Consider the following 22,735-nt stretch of genomic DNA (forward strand, 5'->3'; position numbering starts at 1 on the left):
CTTTGTTCTGTATCATTGTTATCTCACTCCTGCGAATGCCAGAGTTCTGTGTTGGCAGCAGAACTGGGCTTTGTGTCCAGGAGTTTGTCAAATCTCCCGAGCTGCATTTGATTAGGTTGCCAATGCAAACAAGCCCATTCATCTTGGCCTCTTCACTCTCCCCTTTCTACCACATGTGGGTTATCCTTCTTTTATGCTGTTGTTCTCATTACCACTGTCTAGCTATATGTGGGGGTATAGTTTGTGCTGGTTTCACACATTTCCCTAATTGATGGAGCAGGATTTTTTTTTCAAATTAATTACCGTCTTGATTTATTTTCTGCTGCTTGCAGAGCTTATTAAGAAAACAGATGCAGGGATATATGTATGTATGCATGTATTTGTCTATGTATGCATGAACAAGACCATTATAAATAGACCATGCTCAGAAATGTGTGCAGTCAGCTTGCCTTAGAGCATCTTGACACTGAGGGAAGAAAGATGCTGTTCTTCCCATCCTTCCTACCTGGGCAGATCTGTGAGGTAGCTTTCAGCCATGGCTCACTCTGTCCTTGACAAGAAGCATGCCAGACCCCCTCTGGAGGCAGCGTATGAAATTGGAGAGGGGGGGTATGAAACCATCTTGATCAATCCTCCCCTCCCCATCACTTGCACAGGAAAAAGAAAGAACTCAGCTTGCCTTGAGAGATGCCCACCTGCCGGCCCACCTGGAGATGGAGGTGTGTGTGTGTGTTTGTGTGTGTGTGTGTGTGAGAGATAGAGAGAGAGAGATACAGTAGATAGATAGAGTGAGAGAGAGGAACCAGGTTTCACTTTTTCCACTTCTTTGTTTATTAGTCCACAAATATTTTTTTCCTTCATCTACATCTTCCATTACCACTGACCTTCATCTCTGCTCAGCGCCTCTGGTCGTCCACTTCCTGCTGGTTGGGACCTCCGTCAACAGCCTGCTGGCCATAAGCGAGTGCATGAGCGAGCGAGCGAGTCGAGTCGGGGTGAGGGGGATGCTGGGTAATATCCCGCCGCTGCCTCGCCCTGCTGCAGCTCAAAGGCACGCGGCTTCCCAGTTAATAAAACTCTCTCCTGCTTTGTGGCACGATTCATATGTCTCATCCTCCAGACTCCCGCAAGGCCTCCCAGTGTTGGGCAGCGCACCGTGCTGTGCTGCACGACCCTGCTGCAACTTCCGTGTGAAGTGAAGGCATCCTTGCTGTTTGGCACCCATGTGAGATGGGCATTTGAGGGGTGAGGCGAGTTCTAAATTAAATTCATGCATTTGGTGTTATAGCTGCAAAGCTCTTAGGGATCTACAGCGGTGTGTTTACTTACTGGGTTATCTACTCTTTATATTGCGTTTCTTCTCCTTCCATGAGAAGCAAAGCTCTCCTTTGTTATTTTTTTCACATGTATGTGTAAAACGTGTCTGAGGAGATGAAACAAAATCAAAAAGGCAAGGTATCATACTCAAACAAGAAAAACACATCCTCCCTCTTTTCATTAGTTGTTGAAATGCTGAAGGTGTGTGTGTGTGTGGGTTGCCTAAGGGTGTTTATGGAATTATGCATGGAGGTTAATTTGGTTCGGAGGAATTCCTACCTGTTCATCCTTAGGATTCAGCTGAGATGTGGCTGAGATGCAGCTGCATATGACTGGGGAGGAGGAGGAGGGACGCTGTCAGCATGTCAGCAGAGACTTTCTAATGAGGAGACACAGCACTTTAAAAACATCCTCCATAGTAAGGCATGGGGTTAGTTTGTAACGCCTATATGGCAGTTGTCTATACATATCCCGCCCCTTCTGGGGCCAAAACTCGACATGTGAATACATCGTGCCAATCATGTGATGTAATATTGCTGCTGGAGCGAGGTTGGTGTTGTGAAGCCTTATGCACGTGCAGTTCTGCCTGAAATAGATGCCCAATAAGTGCCCAAAATGCATTGCAATATGGCCGCCGAGCGGAGGGACTTGCTTAAAAGGACTTTGATGTCAGGTTTTACACAGGGGAGGAGCCAGTAATGTCTCTGCTGCTGTGAGCGTTAATACAAAATGTACAGTGATAAATGACGGTCCCTTTTGGGAGATTTGGAAAGTGCTAAAGAAATCTGTTTGATGCTGGCTTGATGCTGGATGAGTGCTGGCCGCAATTTAAAATCTCTCTCTCTCTCTCTCTCTCTGTCTCTGTGTTTTTCTCACTCCATGGTATTTTATTTTCTTTCCTCGTTCGCGCCTGTGTGCTTGCTCAGAAAGGCACGCCATCTCCAGGGAGAGGAAGCGGGGCAAGGTGGTTGCTAAGAGAAGCCGAGAGAGAACTTTCACAGTCACGGCCAGACATTTTTCTCTGCAGTCTGGGTGAGCAGCAGACATAAATTGGCCCAGCTGACAGGGCCCCACTGAACCTCTGTGTGAGTGTGTGTGTGTGTGTGTGTGTGTGTGTGTGTGTGTGTCTGTCTGTGTGCCTGTCTACCTGTCTCTCTGTGTGTGTGTGTGTGTGTGTGTTGCATGAACCTGTGTATTTTTGGATGTGTGTCTGTTTGTGTGTGAGTTTGATGTTTGTCTGTGTGTGTGTGTGTGTGTCTGTGTGTGTGTATGTGTGTGTGTGTCTGTTTGTGTGTGAGCTTGATGTTTGTCTATGTGTGAGTGTGTGTCTCTCTCTGTGCATGTATGCGTTCTCTCCCCAAACAAAATGAGGTGTCACCCTCATTGACGGTGATTACAACACAAAACCGAATCCCAATCAGACTCAAATACTGTTTTCTAAGACCCCATCGCCTGCAGTCACAAGTACTCACCTAGCTCCATCATACCAGATGATCTCAAGGCTTTCCTGCTTCGTTACTTTCCCCTTGTCTTTCTTCACTCTAGCTACAAGGGAGGTTTCATCTCCTTGTGATCATGAAAACTGGGTACAAAACACAGAAAATGGCTTCAGAGAGAGAGAGAGAGAGAGAGAGAGAGATGAAGAATCCTTGACATGCCTTGATTTATCTGAGGGAGGGAGGACGCCTGCTGTTACCAGAGTGTTATTTTACAGCATGGTTTCAGATAGGGACTGTAATCCTTTGCCTGTGAGATTCTGTGTTGTTGTTGTTGTTGTTGTTGATTGCAGATGAAGCCTCACCTTTTACTGGATGCTAAAGAACAGTATCTGGAGGCAGCAATGGGCAGCGGTCCACCGTCTTGTGCGACTGGCTGACATTTGAAAGAGGCGTTTGGGGATTGGCTGACATTTGAAAGAGGTGTTTGGGGATTGGCTGGCGGAGAGCAGAGAGGACACAGGAGGTTCCCGTTATTAAGGTTGTGGCTTTAAGTGGGTCAGTGTTGCAATCTTGTGAAATCACTGCACTGAGCACAGATCAGGGGATTACACAGGAAGACCCGTGGGGTCTGTGTCCAGTTCCTGGATCAGTGAGTCTGTGTGTGTGTGTGTGTGTGTGTGTGTGTGTGTGTGCGCCTGTATGTGTTTTTGTGCCTGTGTGTGTGTGTGTGTGTGTGTGTGTGTGTGTGTGCGTGTGTGTGTGCGTGCATGCGTGCGTGTGTTGGGAGAGATTTCAGTAGGTCAGGCAACCAGAGGTTAAAATGTGATTTTTGGTCATGATTTAGTTGGTCTTCCAATCTCCTGTGATAGTTTGATCAGCGCCACTCTTCAGTATGACCAAGATGAGAGGGATCATGTCAGTTGCCACTCTTCAGTATGACCAAGATAAGAGGGATCATGTCAGTTGCCACTCTTCAGTATGACCAAGAGGGATCATGTCAGTTGCCACTCTTCAGCTACATATCGTTTTGTATGTCCATACTGTATCTCCTGTAGAGTTAAGTCACAACAGTGATTCAAGGGTCCCTGAGGGGGAAAGCTAATTGGTTCGTTCTGTTCCACTCCCAATGACGCAAACACTTGACACTTAAAAAGAAAATACACCTCAAGAGCTAATATGGTGTAATTGGTTAGTGACCACGTAGCAAACAAGCATAAATCACTAAAAGAAACAAATACAGAGAGAAATCCCAATGGCACTACTCTCTGTACTGCACCAACTATTTCCCATTCTACAAGACAAGTCAGCCCCTCCTCTGCAAGTGGAAAGTGCTTATAAATGACTGTAGAGCGAGTAATAAGATTATGCAGCACATCCCCGCTAAATGCTAAACACTAAACACTAAACACTAAACACTAATGCAATCCCAAGTGATATGACAGAGGCAAAAAAAATCTTTGTGGTGCTTTTACTTTTGCTTCGTGGTGCGCTGTATTTCAAAGCCATCTGGACTCTGGATGTATACAGGAGCTTAAAACACACATCAGCATAGTGTGTACGTAGCACTATAATGAGACTAGTCATGTTTAAGTATGATCTCTGGGGAACGACAGTCAGTGACTCACGTGTGTGTGTGTGTGTGTGTTTGTTTTGTCCCCCCTGACTGCAGCAGTCGCTTTGAGCCGTGTGGAAGCTAAGCCCCGTGAGGTGTGATGCGCGCAGCGTAGAGCGTCCGACCCTCTCCGAGGCAGCGCAGCCATGAGCCAGCAGGAGGCGCCGCTGGGCGTGGAGCCGTGCGATGCGGTCGAGGCCGACCTACCCCCGCAGACGCAGCACGCGGCCCCGCAGACGCACGGCCACCGCCGCAGGCAGGACAACGGCGGATCGAGCGAGGGAGGCTCCAGACCCACCCGAACTCGCCACCACCACCACCACAGCAGCAGCAGCAGCAGCAGCAGTAGTAACAACAACAACGGGCACGGGGGAGACAACGGCCAGCAGCAGCAGCAGCAGCAGCAGCATCCCCCCGCCAGGTACCGCAGGTATGACCCCTCGGAGGCCAGCAGACCCAGGGGCCAGCGGAGAGCGACGGAGGGGGATGCGGAGGCGGCCGAGCAGCACACGCAGCAGACAGTGCAGAGCACGCAGGGCCAGCAGGCCCAGCCCCAGCAGCCCATCCCGAGGCCGGCGGTCAGCCGCTACCGGAGGCAAGGGGACAACGAGGCCAGGCTGCGAGCGCAGCAGCAGAGACAGAGGCAGCGACAGCAGAGGGAGGCGGAGAGGGCGGAGAGGTCGGAGAGGGCGGAGAGGGAGGAGGTTCAGCAGCAGCGTCATGCCCCTCCTGTCCAGCCACAGCCTCAGGCTCCGCCACCTGCAGCCCCACCGGCCGAACGGGAAGAGGCGGAGGAGGACGACGGCGCGCTCAACCGCTCGGCCAGCACGGAGAGCGCCTTCCACAACCACACGGACCGCGCCGAGGGCGACGCCGACATGGCCCTGGAGCCGCCGGAGCCCGAGGACGAGAGCGGCTACGGCCTGACGCTGCGGCCCGAGGCCGACGAGTACGCCGAGAGCGCCGAGTCCGAGCAGCTGCCCCACCCACACCCAGCGCAGCAGCCGCAGCCACAGCATCCGCCGCAGGCCCCGCCGCTGCCGCGAGACCCCCTGCCCAACACCGAGCGGCCCCGCACCCTCCACCCGGAGGCCCCCAACCCCGGCAGCGGCTACTCCAACTACGTCTACACCCAGCCGGCGTACCGCGTCTCCTCTGCCCGCGAGGGGGCAGGTCCCACCGGAGGCGGCGGCGGTGGTGGAGAGGTGCACGAAGCGACGAAGGACGAGCCCTACGCCGACTACAGCCCGCAGGAGCACGTGTACGAGGAGATCGCCGAGGCGGCGGCGCACGCCGGCGGAGGCCCCGAGTGCCAGATGCAGCAGCAGCAGCAGCGTTGCCGTCAGCGACAGCAGTTGAGCTTCCGGCAGTTTGAGCGCGAGGACAGCGGCGGGAGCACCGGCAGCACCTACCGGCAACAGGAGGCGGTGGGCTCGCGCCTGCACCACTACGACGAGCGCTCGGACGGCGAGTCGGACAGCCCCGAGAAGGAGGCCGAGTTCGCGCCGTACCCGCGCTCCGACAGCTGCGAGCGGGAGCACGAGGATGAGGACATCGACCAGATCGTGGCCGAGGTCAAGGAGAGCCTGAGCTCGCAGAGTCTGCAGCGCGCGGCCATGGGCCTCGAGGGAGAGGAAGAGGGGGAGGAAGAGGAAGGCGAATGGCCCGAATCGGAGCACAGCGTCCAGACCGCTCAGGAGGACCAAGACCAGCCCATGGAGCCGGCCGACGAGGAGGGCGAGGAGATGATGGAAGAGGAGGAGGACGTGGAGGTGCCGCTACCCAACGTCAGCCCCGGCGAGAGGCCCGCCCAGCAGCGCATCAGCCGGGAGAAGAGGGACGCCATCTCGCTGGCCATCAAGGACATCAAGGAGGCCATCGAGGAGGTGAAGACGCGCACAGTGCGCTCGCCCTACACGCCTGATGAGCCCAAAGAGCCCATTTGGGTGATGAGGCAGGACCTGAGCCCCACTGCTGAGAATGACCTACAGCCGTCACTAGGGGGCGACGTGAGTAGAGTTTCGGTCCTTCTCATACATAACTCAATGATCATTTCAATGCTCACTGTACAGTGGGTACTGTGGACACAGCTTATTCTACACAGTATTATATTATACATAACATTACTATTACTATTTGTCTTAAGTGATATGATACTACTACATAATAGATAATGTATGATGGTACTATGCATATTGCACATTAATGTGTAGGGTGATCTCTGTATATATATATTTGTTTGACAGTGTTGATAAGACTTGACTAAATGATCTTCTAAATGAGTGGAAAACCTGCGTTTCTCATGTAAATGTGCAATTAATTGTTTGTCCACCATAGCTTTTCCGTCTGCACTGACAGTGTAATTAACATTCCCTGGGGCTCTGAGTGTCATGCAGTGGGTTGAATCAGATTGTTATCAATATGCTACTCGTTCATATCACCACGTCTCATATCGACTCTGCAGTCAGCACCCGATAAACAAGGTTTGTCTTTAGAACAAAGCCACAGAAAAGCTCAGTTGCTAAGGAACGATTTTCTTTTTCTGGCCCGAGGTGGGTGCGCTTTGCACATGGAGGGAAAAAAAACAACGGCTGAGTGGTAAGGTTATGGTGAGGGAGTGAGCGAAGCGTCTCGATTTAAGGCAAAGGACATTCGCAGTGTTTTAGCGAGGCTGCACTTCTTGGTCTCCGGTGTGCCACGGCACCGGCACCGCTGCTCAACTGCCCTACCACCCCTGTCCCCCCACCCCCCACCCCCCCTGCCGAGCACAGCCTGCCAATGCGCCGGACAAATTGGCTGCCTGTGGGAAATGAAGAGCGGCTCAGCCGCACTATAATGGAATGGCTCAGCTTATCCGCGGCCCGGAGGCCCGCGCTCATCTGTATTCCACGAGTGCCGCGTGTGACCGGTGTGTGCAAATGGAGCTGTCCTCCTCCTGAACATCGACAGCTAGGCCACTGCTGATAAGTTCAGAGGGAGAGAGAGAGAGAAAGGGGGAGAGAGAGGGAGGGAGAGAGCGAGAGAGAGGGGGGGGGGGTAGGTTTGGAGGGGAGAGTTGACCTTGTTATATTGAAGGACCAGAAAGTTATCTAAATCTTCATTTCTATATTTTCTGCCCTCTGAGTTCCTTGTCTTATACTTTTAAAAGAAATACCCCCTCTCTCTATGCGAATTCTTTGCCCAAATGTCTTACCTCAGCTTTTGTCAGAGGAAGGACTTTGAGTGAGCGAAATATGTTCTGCTCGAGCGATAATATCACTGCCACACACTAACCTCCGTTAATGCTGTAGATCCCTCTGACGTCATCTTTGTCCTGCAGGTGTGTGAAGTCAAAACAGACCACATGCACTGGTCAAATAAGCTCTCTCCCACACATGCAGATACACACATTCACACACACACACACACACACACACACACACACACACACACACACACACACACACACACACACCACACACCACACACCACACACCACACACACACTCACACACACATACACATACAAGCATATGTACACACACACACACACACACACACACACACACATACACATACAAACATATGTACACACACACACACACACACAGACATACACATACACATACAAACATACGTGAACACACATACACACACATGCACATGCACATGCACATACTGTACATACGCACACTCAGACACACATATTCTTGCATACCCAGTGCAAGCCATCATTCTTGATTACACAGCTATTTCCCTTTCTGCTCTCCTCCGCTCTCTGTGTCTGGGAGGAAGGGATTCATTAAGCACTGCTGTTTGTTTTTCCATGAACAAGCAGGGACTCTGGTCCCAGTGACGCAGTGACTGGCGAACAGAAGAACAATTCCCTGCTCTGTCTGCGACGCCCAGCGTGCAAAACGGCTGCATACACATGCGGCCAGTGAGTCCTTAATTATATTCAGCGAGAGTCAGACACCACAGCTCACTGTGCTGATCATCCACCCTGTGAGTCATTTGCGTCAGACTCGACACAAAGAAGAGAGAGAGAGGAGAAAGAATACAATGCAACCAGACCACCGCTGCAAGTGTCTCACAGATTGACAGTACCGTTTTAAAACACTGTCAGCGAACTTGCGGCGCTGATGTTTTTTCGAGAGATAATTACAGTATGAGCCGTGGTGTGGTGAGGCACTGCGGCTCCACAGAGGCGTTTGACGCGGCCCAATCTGTGAAATTGGGAGCTGATTTTTTCCATCCCCCTGTGTGCAGCCATCCAGGATTGACAACAGAGCAGAGCATTCGATCTGATTATCTCGGCTCAGCAGGCTCAAGCCGATTTTTATTTTATTTTTTTTTTGCCTGTTTGTTTCCCATTTACCGCTTCTGCAACTTTCTGCACCTCTCTGTGGGATGCTAACCCCACCGAGCTCAATGATGCCGCAGGGCTTTGTGCTCCATACTGTTTATAAACCACATGTCCAAATACTCAGATTAGCACTTTGACACCGGTTCTCTTCGCTCTATCTCTAGTCCTATTGATCTTTAACACTGCATGTGGCCAGTTTTCACTGACTTGAGGGTGAAATATCAATTGAATTGCACTTTGTAGAGACTAATCTCCACAGTGAAATTCAGGCAAGGGCTTAGATTTAAACCGTATGTCATGAAACGGGCATACAGGGTCAGAGGGAAACGTCTGAATGTAACCCTGGGAGGAGGGTGATGCCAGTAAGTATAAGTATGTATATATACTCTTTTGATCCCGTGAGGGAGAAATTTGGTCTCTGCATTTATCCCAATCCGTGAATTAGTGAAACACACTCAGCACACAGTGAACACACAGTGAGGTGAAGCACACACTAATCCCGGCACAGTGAGCTGCCTGCAACAACAGCGGCGCTCGGGGAGCAGTGAGGGGTTAGGTGCCTTGCTCAAGGGCACTTCAGTCGTTCCTACTGGTCGGGGTTCGAACCGGCAACCCTCCGGTTTAGTCCGAAGCGCTAACCAGTAGGCCACGGCTGCCCCACATGTCTCACGGTGCATGTCTGCCAGTCTCTGGGGGAAAGAGGGGGCCGCTGGGTCAGTGTTTACTGGGCGAAGCACGTAGTGTTCAGCCTCCCAGGCCATCTCAGCAGTGGCACAAGATAAACAGAACAGCAATTGAAAACACAGAGAAGTAGCTAGAACTCGGGTTAAATCTCCCCTGTCTCACCCAAAAACGAAGAAAAATAAATAAAAAAGACTTCAGAAAATCTCTACAAAAGAGGTTAGAAAAAAATTAGAGCTTAAAGTTTGACCATTTGTACCATACATTAACATTTGATTTGACGGGTCCAAATACTAAGAGTTCCCCTCACTATCTGAGTCCTCTGCTGCTTTATTTTCCTTCCTCCCCTGCTAAGGATGATTTATTTAGTGTAGGCGAGACACACAGAAAAGAGCGGCCTGTGAATAATTCAGCATTGCTCAGATAGTGTAACATTAGAGGAGAGAGAAGCAGCCTCTCTTTATCAGGCCACAGAGAAGGTTTAAAATGTGTTTAAAGAAGGCATTTATCTAGCACAGCTGGGTCTGTTTTTGTATGTATTGTACAGCTTAGAGACTGTCGTCTGAGTTGAGCACGAGCACATACCAGGAAGATAACGCTCTTGAGTCCCTGAAAACCCAAACAGCGCCTTGTGTGTCTTTACATGACGAAAAAGATGTACGCAAACACAAACAAATGTAGTGGCAATGTGTGTCATTCACAGAATGTCCTGAAAAATGTCTGATCACCATAACCTTCATAGTGATTCCTGCTGGTGCAAAGGCTATGAACCAGAGTAACTCAGGCGACAGTAAGAGCCAGCAGGCCAGAGTCAGAGTAAGGGCTGTTGTAACCGGAGCGCGGTTAGCCTGGGTCCTCATTGGCCTGCTTGAAGCTTGATCTGCCTGAGCGTCACAGGAGACTAGCGGGGCCATTTGGGTTGGATGCCTCTGTCAAGCCCAGTGTCCAGCATAGCACAGCACAGCACAGCACACTGCTGTTTGACAGAGTCTCAAGCATTCAGTGAGTCCATTCATGAGTTTTGAGAGAGTGTTACTGTCGTGTTAGCAAAAAGATTTCTCTCAGCGCCATGGAGAACTTCTGGATGTACCAAATTGAACATCGTCAGACAGATGAGGTCCCTTTGATTGATGAGGATGAGGTAATATTGCGTTGCTCATAGTATTTGTAATTTTTAAATACTCATTTAGCATCATGTCATGTGTCTTCAGGAGAAGAGAGAAATTCCACTGCTCTTATTTTGTACTCATTATAACAACACTGTTATGGGTGTGAGAGACTAAATTACACTGTCTACAATTATGGTGTTATAATGAACAGAAGAAGGCACAATAATAGCATGCTCACAGTGGTGCTGGTCATTAGCGGGCATCTACTGGGCTCGAAACCCACTTGTGGTATTTTCCATGTAGTCATGACACCAGGGGGAGGACAGCAAGTAACTGAGTGGGAGTGAGGTGTCAGTGAGAGAATTTCTCATCATTAAGCTGCTAGAAGAAACATGATCTGTTTCAGGCCCATGCTAAGTTTATTCTACTGTTTGTTAAAGGTTCATCTTTAGATAAAAACACTAATTAGACGATGCCTCTTATTTGTTGAATTAATTATTAAATATTCCTTTGTTTTAACACTTTGGTTTTAGTGTATAACACATTTAAAATGGGACACTAAGTTAAAAGATCATAAATGTATCACCTACAGTTACACAGCTGCAGTCTGCTTTCGCAAAAGGTTGTTATTTATGTTCAACAGGCAATCAAATTACACTCCTCTCTCCTGTGCTCCTGAAGTGTTGAACTCCTCGTTGTTGATTGGCTGCGATTGATAATGCCATCAATGGACACTGGATGGGAAGCTAGAAGATAGTGAGGAGCAATTCAGTGAATTTGACAGTGTATGAAATTAGAATCAGACTGTACCTTTAATGCTCTTCTGTGGGCTGCTGTTGTGGGATTCAATCTTGGCTTCTCATCCTGCTGTACATTGCAGTTTCACACAGTAGTGCTAAGGGGTTGCTGATGTAATATTTGGGTGCCAGGTGCCTTGAATAATTTCATGTTGTCACTCATCTTTGCAACTATGGTTGATGAGAACATGGTGTCTCAATGTCTGAGAGCACCATCTGATCTACCCATCATCTAATGTGAAAGATAATCCTGGTTCAATCCAAGCGCAAACATGCATAGTGTACTGTATATGCAGATGGTATTCAGATGTCATCTACATATACAAGATGCATGTGTCAGACAGTCCAGCGATGTAAGGTGTTAAAGATTTCCTATCATTCATTTTTGTTCTAGCTTTGCCAGTGTTTGTTATGGGGTTGCTGTGAGGTTTTATTTTGATCCCAGATGTGAGATGCCTCATACCCACTTGCCCAGTCTTGTATGCCCAAAGGACTGTGCCAATTTAACACAAGGCTTGGAGTCAGTTCAACCCCATTCTAGGTGTCGGTTTCCTGAACCAATACTCTCATTGTCTTTCTGTTTCTCCTTCTCTCTCTCTCTCTCTCTCTCTCTCTCTCTCTCTCTCTCTCTCTCTCTCTCTCTCTCTCTTTCTTGCTCTCTTTTTCACCCACACTTGCGCACCTTAACTGAAGGTCAGGGTAGTCAACATATTCAGATTCAAACCATTTCAACGCCACTGCAAGTCAAGCTGTCTAAAATTGCAGTGTAATTGTCAGTCTAATGCAGTGAGCCTTGAACTGAGACACCTTCACGCTTTTCAACCTCTATTGATGTGTGGTGTGATTCATAGGCAACATGACAAAACTAAACCCTTAGGGGATTAAGTTAATCTCATTTGTCCCGTAGATGACAGCTAAGGTTTGTTGCGTTTTTTTGGTTTACCATTTTCAAATACTACCTCTCTTCCTGGCCTGCCAAGCCACATTCATTGCATTCGTTGTGGTCTGGAAACGTTCCATCGGACTACAGCTGTATCCAAATTATATTTCAAATGACTAATGCAGGGATCAAGGCAGTGCATGCAAGGCAAATCAGCCAAACAAATAAATTAAGTCGGAACAAGAGTCATTACAACCTTTCACTCAAGACAGGCTAGAGTAGCATCCGCACAGCTTCATATAATAGCATAATATAGCTTGCAATCTGTCTTGACAGCAGCCTTAATGACTGATACATTTTCAATGTGTAATCACTTTTTTGTCTACACCTTAGCAACTACCTATGCTGTAGGTCAAATGCAGAATATTCGGTATAAAAAAATATTTTTGAACATTTCCAGACTATATTCCGAAGATCCTGTAAGATATGGTTTTGGAGCAGAGGGCAACCCCTACAATAAACCCATATGAGTACATCCTGAAAATATCCATGTTTTAAGTTTCAAAATGTTCTTCATGAGAGTATTGCACATCATTGCCAGCCATGAGAGATACCGTTTATTATGGGGCGTGGTGCACAAGACGTGTGGTCCATAAGCTAAAATAAAACCACTTTTAAATGAGTTCCTGGCAGTGTTTCTGTGACAGACATATGAACCTCACCCCAACCTTATGAACCATAACCATAACCCCAACCATATGAACCGTACCCCAATTGTGTTTCTCTACCAGTCTCCAGGCTCTGGGTCCAACTCACCCCAAGGGGCGGAGTCCTCCAGCCACCACATGCCTATGCTCGAGGGGAGTGACAGCTTCGAGACGCCATCGCCCGCCGGGAAAGAGGTGAGAGCCTCTCCAAACATGGAGGCACCAGCTGGCTTCCCAGTGTCCTCCATCAGTGTGGGCCATGTAGTCAAGAGCAAGGAAACAAGGAATAGTAATCAGTGATCATGACCGAAGCAAATCTCATCTATTGTGAGTAGCAGGCTAAGGTTTTAAGAATTGATAGATAGATAGATAGATAGATAGATACTTTATTGATCCCCAGGGGAAATTCAAGTGTTGAAGAAAGGAGTTTAAATTGAACACCAATGCAAACGACTAGCAACTACACAAGCAGGAACCAAAGCAAAAGTCAAACCACAAACTCCATCCGTTGTAATCAATCAAACCAAAATGGGTTGTATTTTTTTGTCTCAATTGCTCTTACTCTATGTGTATTCTTTCTCCCTCACGACTCAGTCCCGGAGAAGTCTGGCTTCTTTCCCCACGTACGTGGAAGGTGAGTGTGCTTTGGCACCTGGCACCGCTTCAGCTGTCGCTACTCTGCCTTAATGTTTACTCAGCCATTAGTGCCTCAGGTTACGGCAGCACCTCTGAAACGCTCTCCTGTGTGTGTGTCTGTGTGTGTCTGTGGCAGTGCCAGGCCCCTGTGACCCGGAGGACCTCATCGATGGCATCATCTTCGCTGCTAACTACCTGGGCTCCACGCAGCTCCTCTCCGACAAGACCCCGTCGAAGAACGTGCGCATGATGCAGGCCCAAGAGGCTGTGAGCCGCATCAAGGTGAGTCACAGTATGCATGCGTGACGTGTGTGTGTGTGTGTGTGTGTGTGTGTTACCACATGTGTGCAAGCCTGTGTTTGTGTGCAAGCCTATGTGTGTGTGTGTGTGCGTGTGGCCCTTTGCCAGAACAGATCACTTTGATCAGCTCTCTGCTTCACTGTTCTGACTTCTGACTTTTTATTTACCTCAGCATGTCTGAGGGAAGGCAAAAAAGAAAGAGAAAGAAAATCCTGTCTATAACTACTGCTAACATTCATTCTCAAGGTCTGACCAGCTGAGATGGCCAGCTCGCGTAGGCCGTCCAAAATGGAGAATATCTCTGCTATTAGTTCCCACACTCATTAGATAACATACTTGTTAATAAATATATTAGATCTTCAAAAGACTTCTTTGAATTAGTGTCTGTGCTAGTCTTGGGGGGGTCTGACAAAGACAGCAAATTAATATTGAGAGATAACAGACGAAGTGGGTATCTGAACTAACATAATTGTAATAATAAGTGTGGGAAACAGATGAACAACTGCAGAGCTTTCTCTCTGAAGTACTATATTCTATATTTTCTCCCTTGCCTTCACTCGACTGAATTTGGCATATGCCAGCACGACGTATGTGTTGTGACTCAGCCTTATAGATTAGATGCTAGTCATTGGACATTACCGTGATGAGGCTATAGTTAGCATTTTGCTAAATCACTAGTGACGTTTTAGTGTCCTGTCACCTCTTCATCACTTTCCTGGGGCTTAAATCTCCACATTATTATGTTGCTTCAGTATGACATGTTAAACCCCAAGCCAATGACACATTGCATGTTATGACTCAACTTTTTTTTCTTACGCGAGAACCTAATCTCCCTCTGGCCCAAACATGCTAAATGCTAAGAAGCTCTCCTTGCTTGTGATGCAATTAGCGTTGGGTTGGGTTGCATATGAGATGCAGGATCATTCTAATGTTAACAAGATGCGACCATTTGTTTTAGGACATTACCTCTGCAGGGGTAGTCATTAAGCATGGCCTGGTGGCCATTGGTTGCTATGCTGTGTACATAGGGCTCACCAGAAGGCCAAAAGGCCTACTAAGCTTCATAAAGTAGGTTGATTAAAATTCATTTTTTAATAGAATTTAAATGAATTTACCCTTTACACTTATTTTAATCGCTTTATGGCTTTTTTTTACTGCATATGAAATAGACTGCAAAAGCTGGTTAAAGCCATACTACAGTGGAATCATAGAGCCTCAGTGCCACTACAAAACTCTGCATCTAGGTCTAGCAGTGTACCTTACTGAAGCTAAGGCTTAAGTCATGGCTTAGAGTACTGCTCGGTCAAAGTCTTTAAATAATTTATGAGGTGCGGGATTGATTAAAAGCATTGTTCAGACAACAGAGGCAGTTTAAAGCAGCCAGGCGTCATTGATTGGGCTTCGTGGGTGGGGACGCCTAACCATCGGCATTAATAAATGAGGCTCCAAACGAGCGGGAGAATTTGCCCCGAGGCAAGCTGGTGTGCTGCTGTTGCTTCAGGACCTTGTGATCCCAACCTCGTTTGTTTCAGAGACAGATTAATAACAACACACTATTTTTAACTGACCTAATTAGGCTGAATTGAACAGGTTGTTTGTGTGTGCTTTGCAATGTGTGATAATGTTGGATCATCAGCTTGAGCTTTTTGATTTTTTTTTTTTTCCCTCCTGAATGATGTGGGTGTTTGTACTGGCCCTCAGGCAGAAGTGCTCCCTGTGCTCTCCAATTTCCCTGACCCTAGTGGAGTGGAGTTTATTTGTGGAGTGTAGAGGGAGCTCATGTTACCATAACTGCTTTTATTTTGTGTAAAGTGTGTCTATATAAGTGAAATAATAAGCACACTCACATTAATTCAGAGGGGAAGGGTCATGATGTTCAAAGTCAGTTATAAGGTGCACTTTTGAGTGGGAGTGATGTCTCATGTTTTTGAAATATAATCACTTGAATATGCTCAGAATAGGGAATGCCCCTTTTATATGGTTTAACTGTAATGACAACATGCATTACATGAGAATGCCCCTGCCTTTGGTACAGCTCAAGTGGGCCCTCTGCTGGGGTACAAAGGAACTTTAGATAATGGCTCAGTGCCCTCCATATTAAACCCCATATCATCATGCACCGCTTCTGGTTTTGAAAAGCTAGTTTAAGGATGCTAGTACATCTTCTTTAAGATCAGCCCTCCTTCAGTTACAGCCCTGAAGCTGTGGTAAACTGTTCTCAGCCAATGGAGCCATGTAGCAGAAACTGCACAAAAGAGAGTAAGTGACAAGCAGGACACTTTACGGCCAAGAGACCTACAGTACTGATAGGGTACAGTATACAGTACACATTCTTGACCGTATGTCCACTTGGAAATATAGTTAGTGGTGGTGTTAGTAGCTCTACCAGTTTGGTTGTAGATGGAGTTATGTTAAAGGATTTAAACAGTTTCAGCATTTTTGACAGAGGTTATCATGGCAAGTGCTGAAAGATCTATATCATTGCCGATGTGCCAGTTCGCAAGCAGACTGTGTTGTGTTGATCCACCCACCTCTCCCCAACTTCCTGTGTGCCCCACCCCACCCCATCCAAGCAACCCCCCCGCTCCACCACCACCACCACCACCACCACCACACACACCACCTCCACACACAGTCTCCACCCACTCTTTTTGATCTGGTCCCTGCGGCTCTAACCATTCTCCTGTCTCTGTTTGTTTCATGCAAAGCAGACGGCCCAGAAATTAGCCAAAAGCAGGAAGAAGGTGCAGTAATTCTTCATCGGTTTTTGGTGTTTGTGCATCTCTTTTTTTATTTACTTTTTTCTGTTGTTATTTATACATTTTTTGCCTTGCTCGACACTTCGCTGTGTCGTGTTTCTTATTCTTTTCTTTCTTTCTTTCTTTCTTTCTTTCTTTCTTTTCTTTCTTTCTTCTTTCTTTTAGTTTCCTAGTGTCACTCTTGTTGCCTCCAGTTCGCTCTGTTTCTGAATCCAGCAACAAGTCCCAACACCTGATATTCAGTCACATTACTTCTGTGTCAGATGTGTGTCTGTTACTGTACGTGTTCCTTCACGCACATTCTCTCATCCTCCCCCACACATCAGATATCACTCTAAAGAATCTGACATAGACAGGAGCCTGTCTGTAGTGCCAATGTAGCCTTAAGCGCAAACACAAAAATCAAGGAGGGGGAACCAGATATTTGCTGGATGCAGAAAACGCAGGCGCCCTTTTCTTTCTCCGAGTGACGTGTGCTGTAGTGTTTTGGTGTGTTTGTTCGCGTTCTGACCTTTCTTTTTTTCTGTTCTTCGTTCAGCACGGCTTTCTGTGATTTTGCTGTCTTGACTGTCATTCTCTTTTGTGTTTGTAAAGATGGTGGCTCGTGCCAAATCGTTCTGATAGTTCACCGTGAATCCTCCCTCCCTCACACCCTGACCTCCTTTTTTTCGACGGAGTCTTTTTCGATGAAAACACATACTAACCCACACATTAACCTCACAAGCCTGCGCAGCACAGAGGAAACCACCAGAAACTAATTGAGTTTCTCTGGCTGGCAGAGGTTCATCGAGGAGAGAGTGAGATGCTGCTCAGAGGAAAAATGACACCTTTGTCTCCCCCTCAAGTGGGGATGGGGCTGGCAAGATAAAAATACCGATAGATAAGAATTTAATTAAAAATGGAGCAGCCTCTCTTCTTCTCTCTCTCTCTCTCTCTCTTTTCACTGCATCTCTGGATGTGCCATCATTCCTCTCTGACCTTGCACTCTCTCACTCTCTCTCTCACTCTCTCTCACTCTCTCTCTCACTCTCTCTCTCTCACTCTCTCACTCTCCCACTCACACATACACACTCTCTTAAATGTGCAGTATCTTTTCCTTACTACCTCTGTGTCTCTCTTTCTCTCTCTCTTATCTCTGTCTCTTAATGGATGTGCTCCTAGTGGATCCTTTTTCTCTGTTCTTGCTCTCTCTGGATGTATGATATGTGTCTGTTTCCCTCTGCGGGTCCTCTCTCTAGCTCTCTCTATGTAGCTTTTCTTCGTGGATGTTTACAGTAGGCTCAGATGAAACTAATCCTGTTCTGTCATTCCATGCAAGCTGTGACTGATGCCTTTCTCTTATCCCCTTCCCCCCATCCTCTCTTTCTCTCTCTCTCTCTTTCTCTCTCTCTCTCTCTTTCTCTCTCTCATTCTAGGCCCCAGAGGGAGAGGCTCAGCCCATGACTGAAGTGGACCTCTTCATCTCCACCCAGAGGATCAAAGTGCTCAACGCCGACTCACAGGTCCACCTCTGCTGTCCGTCTGTTAACATGTCCATTTGAAAAACCTGTGTCCATTTGTCTGGCTGGCTGATTGCGTGTGGTTCAAACACACCAATACAAGCAAATTCAAATACACAAAGAGCTTCACTGGTCTCACTATGTCCCAGTACAATATTGCCAAGTTTCTCTCTCTCTCTCTTTCTCTTTTGTTCTCTCTCTGTAATTCTTCTCTCATCCCTTCAACTAATGGTTTGCAAACAATGGGGGGCAGCAATTAAAGTCATCAGCCTTGCAGACAGATGGCTTTTCCTTGTCTCCTTTGAACATGGTGCCAGTCATAAGCCTTCCTGGGCTCTCTGCTCACTGGCAGCACTCTCCCAAAGACAGGGGTGTTTTATCCCAATTCATTTGAACCAGAAAAATCCTTTTGGCCACAGCAGCAGGGATTCCTCCTAAGCTAGAACAGGAGAGAGGTTGGGGGGGGGGGGTGGGGGGTGCTGGGAAAATAGTGCTGAATGTGTCATTTCTCCCAACAATGCCACACTGATTCTGTAGTACAGTAGCCTGCTGAAAAGCCTGGCAGAAAATGCTTGAAAGAGGAACTTATCTATTTAAAATGGCATAGTAAGTAGTGTGATCACGTAACAACATTTGCATCTATATTCATATTTACACTCACATAAATGTGTGCAATCCATCTTTAGTTATGTGGTTTTCATCCTGTGCTCCCACCTTATGCTCCCTGCAGGAGACCATGATGGACCACCCTCTGCGGACCATCTCGTACATAGCGGACATCGGGAACATCGTGGTGCTGATGGCCCGGCGCAGGATGCCTCGGCCCGACTCACAAGAGAACCTGGAGGCTTCCGACCCGGCCCAGGACGAGAAGCGCCAGTACAAAATGATCTGCCACGTGTTTGAGTCTGAAGATGTAAGGCACTGTGTGTGTGTGTGTGTGATTGTGTGATTGTCTTTTTTTTTTTATCTGGTTTTATCCTCTGTGCATTAATTTCTCTGCTTGTTCCATTTTCGTCGTGAGCTCTGTTTTACTGACTGAAAAAAAAAAGAACATGCAGAACAGCTCAATTCTTGGAGCAGACAGAGCTTGTCAAAGTACTAAATGAATCAGAACTTAATAACTCAGCTGTAAATATTACATCTTGTAGATAGCTGTGAAGGCTCTGAGAACCTGGTTACATACAGAATGAGGCACAAGAGTACATCACACTGTGAATCAATACTTCAAATCTGTCATTCTGTGTGTCTTCATTTTTAATCATTCTGTCAACATCTCATCTGCATTCTCTCTGTTCCTTTTTAATGAGCATCAGTACAGAGTGAATAGCTAAATACAGCGGACTGAAGCCTTATCTTCTCCAGATGAAGTCACATCAGTGTACCGATGGAGGTGCTGTGGAGGGAGCTTCCTCTCCCCTCTATGCGTCCGTATGTTAATAGACATGCAAATGAGGGCATTTGCCATTCAGTGCACAGCGTAAGGAAGAGGCAGAGGCAGAGGCAGAGGAGGAGCTATAAAACTTGGGACACAAAAGGATATGCATCTCATTTGGTCTCCGGCGTGTTCCAGTGGGATGTGAAATTGAGTCGTCCTCGCCACATCCTTTTTCCTGCGGGACTTCTGCCCAGTCACCCTCACTCACTGACCCCCTTCCACACACACACACACACACACACATACAAACCCCCCACCCCTTCCACACACAGCCGAGCCCACCCCACCCCATGATGCATTGCAGCTGCCAGGATCCCTGCACTGCCGCGACCTCCACTAGCGATCCTCCAGCTGGCGTGCTCGCGGTGCGGACTCTCTGCGGCCGTGGGCGTGATCGATAGAGGCAGCCTCAACCTTTATCTCTCTCTAACTGCGTCAAGATCTTCTGGCTCTTTTTTATCATGGAACCCTGTAGCCCCACTCCTCCATGGGAATGCTCTTAGTAGTCTTTCATCAGTCTTCTTTTATGTGTTTTATGGAGATGAGTTGCTTCCAAAGGTGCAAAGAGCAGTGTGCTTTTTTTCTGAAGGAAAAAGAAAATAAATAGTGAACTGCAGCAGTAAGAGGAATCATAGGGCCCTTGCTTGAACTTAAAATATCCTTAGTTCACCCATTCAACCATTCAATGCTCCTTTATGTGTGTTAGACTCCCTAATTTGGACAGAGATTCCGTTCAATTGCTCTTAATCTGTTGGTATGTTGCTGGCAACCCTTTAATTAGGATCCCAGACTCCATGAACACAATTACAGACGTTTCCCACGCAAAACACTCTGAAAGAGCTCTGTTTCATACTGTGCTGTTCTGCTGGGTGGTGAGAGCCTTATGACTGTGTGTGTGTGTTGGGAAAACTTTGATAAAAACCCTCGGTGGATGTTTGCAGCCTCAGCACCTTTCCCATAAACACTGTGACACTGCAGTGGTGATTGCTTTGTGAATTATTGCTAGTAAAGCAAGTGGCAAAACAAAACATAATGAACTGCAGTCGTCAGTGCTCACTGTGATTGCGTTGGCTGAGCAGATTGTGAGTAAGATAAACATACTCACACTCAGATGCTACTCGGGGGGGGGGGGGGGGGGGGGGGGGTGTATTGTGTGAGTGTGTGGCGCCGTAGTGCTAAATGTCTCTCTCTGGTCTCATCTACCCTATCAGGCCCAGCTCATAGCGCAGTCCATTGGCCAGGCATTCAGCGTGGCATACCAGGAATTCCTGCGTGCCAACGGCATCAACCCGGAGGACCTGAGCCAGAAGGAGTACAGCGACCTCCTCAACACCCAGGACATGTACAACGACGACCTCATTCACTTCTCCAAGTCTGAGAACTGCAAAGATGTGAGTGAGCTTATAGAGATGATGGAGGACAGAAGAATAGAGCTTGTAGAATCAACTAACCACCAATCTATGACATACTGTATATTTTCATTTTAATTTTATGTTATTGTATTTTTTCTATGTTCTTCTATAAGTAATGTAGATTTATAGGAAATGTAATTATTTTTACACCCAATAATGAAAAATTATATGATTTGCAAAACAAATCTAATTCATGGATTATGAGATTTTTTCTCTGAGGAGACATCTTTGTGCCTTCCTGCCCTCTACCAGGTTTACATAGAGAAGCAGAAAGGTGAGATTCTTGGGCTGGTCATCGTCGAGTCCGGCTGGGGCTCCATCCTCCCCACCGTCATCATCGCCAACATGATGCACGCCGGCCCGGCGGAAAAGTCCGGAAGGCTAAACATCGGCGACCAGATCATGTCCATCAATGGCACGAGTCTGGTGGGCCTCCCGCTGTCTACCTGCCAGACCATCATCAAGGTACCACCCTCTTGCCACCGCCTGGAAGCCATAATGTTATAAAATGCTACTTGTAAAGACAGTAGCTATAAGACTATATTTCCAGGCTGTTAATTCATATTTAAAAGGGGGCTTACAGTCTACTTGCAAGCACTCTGCCATATGGACACCATTTAAGATGATGCAGCACGCGGCTGTTTATCCCCCTCTGGTACAAACAAAGCCTTTGGGTTACGCTGCTGAGCTGTTATGGTGCTTGCATTGTTTTTGTTGCAATTTTATTAATGCTCTCTATTTGTGTGTGTGTGTGTGTGTGCGTGTGCGTGCGTGCGTTTGTGTGCGTGCAGGGGCTGAAGAACCAGTCACGGATAAAGCTGAACATCGTCCGATGCCCCCCAGTCACCACTGTCCTAATCAGAAGACCAGACCTAAGATACCAGCTGGGCTTCAGTGTCCAGAATGGCATTGTGAGTGCAGCTCTCCCTTCCTCCCCTGCATCCTCCTTATGGTCACCCTGTTAATACAGAGCAGTGGCTCCTATTAGAGGAGCTGCCTGGCCAGAAAATCTAATTCACATTCATTTGGAGCTTACCATCAGCGCAGTCGATCAGGTGAGACGTGTTTCCGAGTCCAAATGCTCCTGCTTTAGTGTTACGCGGCATCAGTGAGGAGCTAATGCTGCTAACAAGTAATGCTAGCCAGGGGCCTCTGTTTAGCATTGTGCAGGACGATTCTTTGTGTCTGTGTGCTGGAGGGAGTGTGATTGGCTCATGTTTGATGAGGATATTCTCCGTGTTCCTCTCTTTCTTTTGTCCTCTTTCTTTCTTTCTTTCTTTCTCTCTCTTCCTCTCTCAGATATGTAGCCTTATGAGAGGGGGGATAGCTGAGAGGGGTGGGGTGCGCGTGGGCCATCGCATTATCGAGATCAACGGCCAGAGCGTGGTGGCCACCCCTCACGAGAAGATTGTACACATTCTGTCCAATGCAGTGGGAGAGGTACAGAAACATTTGTACTGCACACACACACACACACACACACACACCACACACACACACACACACACAAAAACTGTATACAGTATGGCCACCAAGGGTCAGATGTAAGATGGTAACGGGTAAGGCAGGGCACGGCAGTTTTATTAAGGATACAGCAAGCTTGCTTGTTCTCTTTATGCATGTTTCTGGTGGGACAGGTAAATAAAAATGTTGTAATGGTAACAGTTCAGTAAAGTTGATTTACATAATTAAAACAAAGACTTGAATACAAAAATAAATAAAAAATGTTGTAATGGTAACAGTTCAGTAAAGTTGATTTACATAATTTAAACAAAGACTTGAATACATTCACATACATACAAAT

The 22,735-nt window shown here is 47.3% G+C and overlaps 1 protein-coding gene across 4 annotated transcripts in view; it reads left to right on the forward strand.

Moving 5' to 3' along the window:
• Positions 1 to 22,735, forward strand: part of apba1a (amyloid beta (A4) precursor protein-binding, family A, member 1a) — a 48,188-nt gene that overhangs the window by 21,232 nt on the left and 4,221 nt on the right. For 2 of the 4 annotated variants that reach the window (XM_042101021.1, XM_042101022.1), the window contains exons 3-13: positions 4,426 to 6,377; positions 12,972 to 13,082; positions 13,482 to 13,521; positions 13,660 to 13,805; positions 16,535 to 16,567; positions 17,998 to 18,084; positions 18,812 to 18,997; positions 20,731 to 20,910; positions 21,184 to 21,396; positions 21,723 to 21,842; positions 22,231 to 22,371. In XM_042101021.1, the coding sequence (XP_041956955.1) occupies positions 4,515 to 6,377; positions 12,972 to 13,082; positions 13,482 to 13,521; positions 13,660 to 13,805; positions 16,535 to 16,567; positions 17,998 to 18,084; positions 18,812 to 18,997; positions 20,731 to 20,910; positions 21,184 to 21,396; positions 21,723 to 21,842; positions 22,231 to 22,371 (3,120 nt within the window). In that variant the 5' untranslated portion in view covers positions 4,426 to 4,514. The remainder of the gene's footprint in view (positions 1 to 4,425; positions 6,378 to 12,971; positions 13,083 to 13,481; positions 13,522 to 13,659; positions 13,806 to 16,534; positions 16,568 to 17,997; positions 18,085 to 18,811; positions 18,998 to 20,730; positions 20,911 to 21,183; positions 21,397 to 21,722; positions 21,843 to 22,230; positions 22,372 to 22,735) is intronic. The other 2 variants (XM_042101023.1, XM_042101024.1) reach the window with 2 other exon arrangements.

This window comes from Alosa sapidissima, chromosome 8 (genome assembly GCF_018492685.1).
Source record: "Alosa sapidissima isolate fAloSap1 chromosome 8, fAloSap1.pri, whole genome shotgun sequence".
Taxonomy (NCBI): Eukaryota; Metazoa; Chordata; class Actinopteri; order Clupeiformes; family Clupeidae; genus Alosa; species Alosa sapidissima.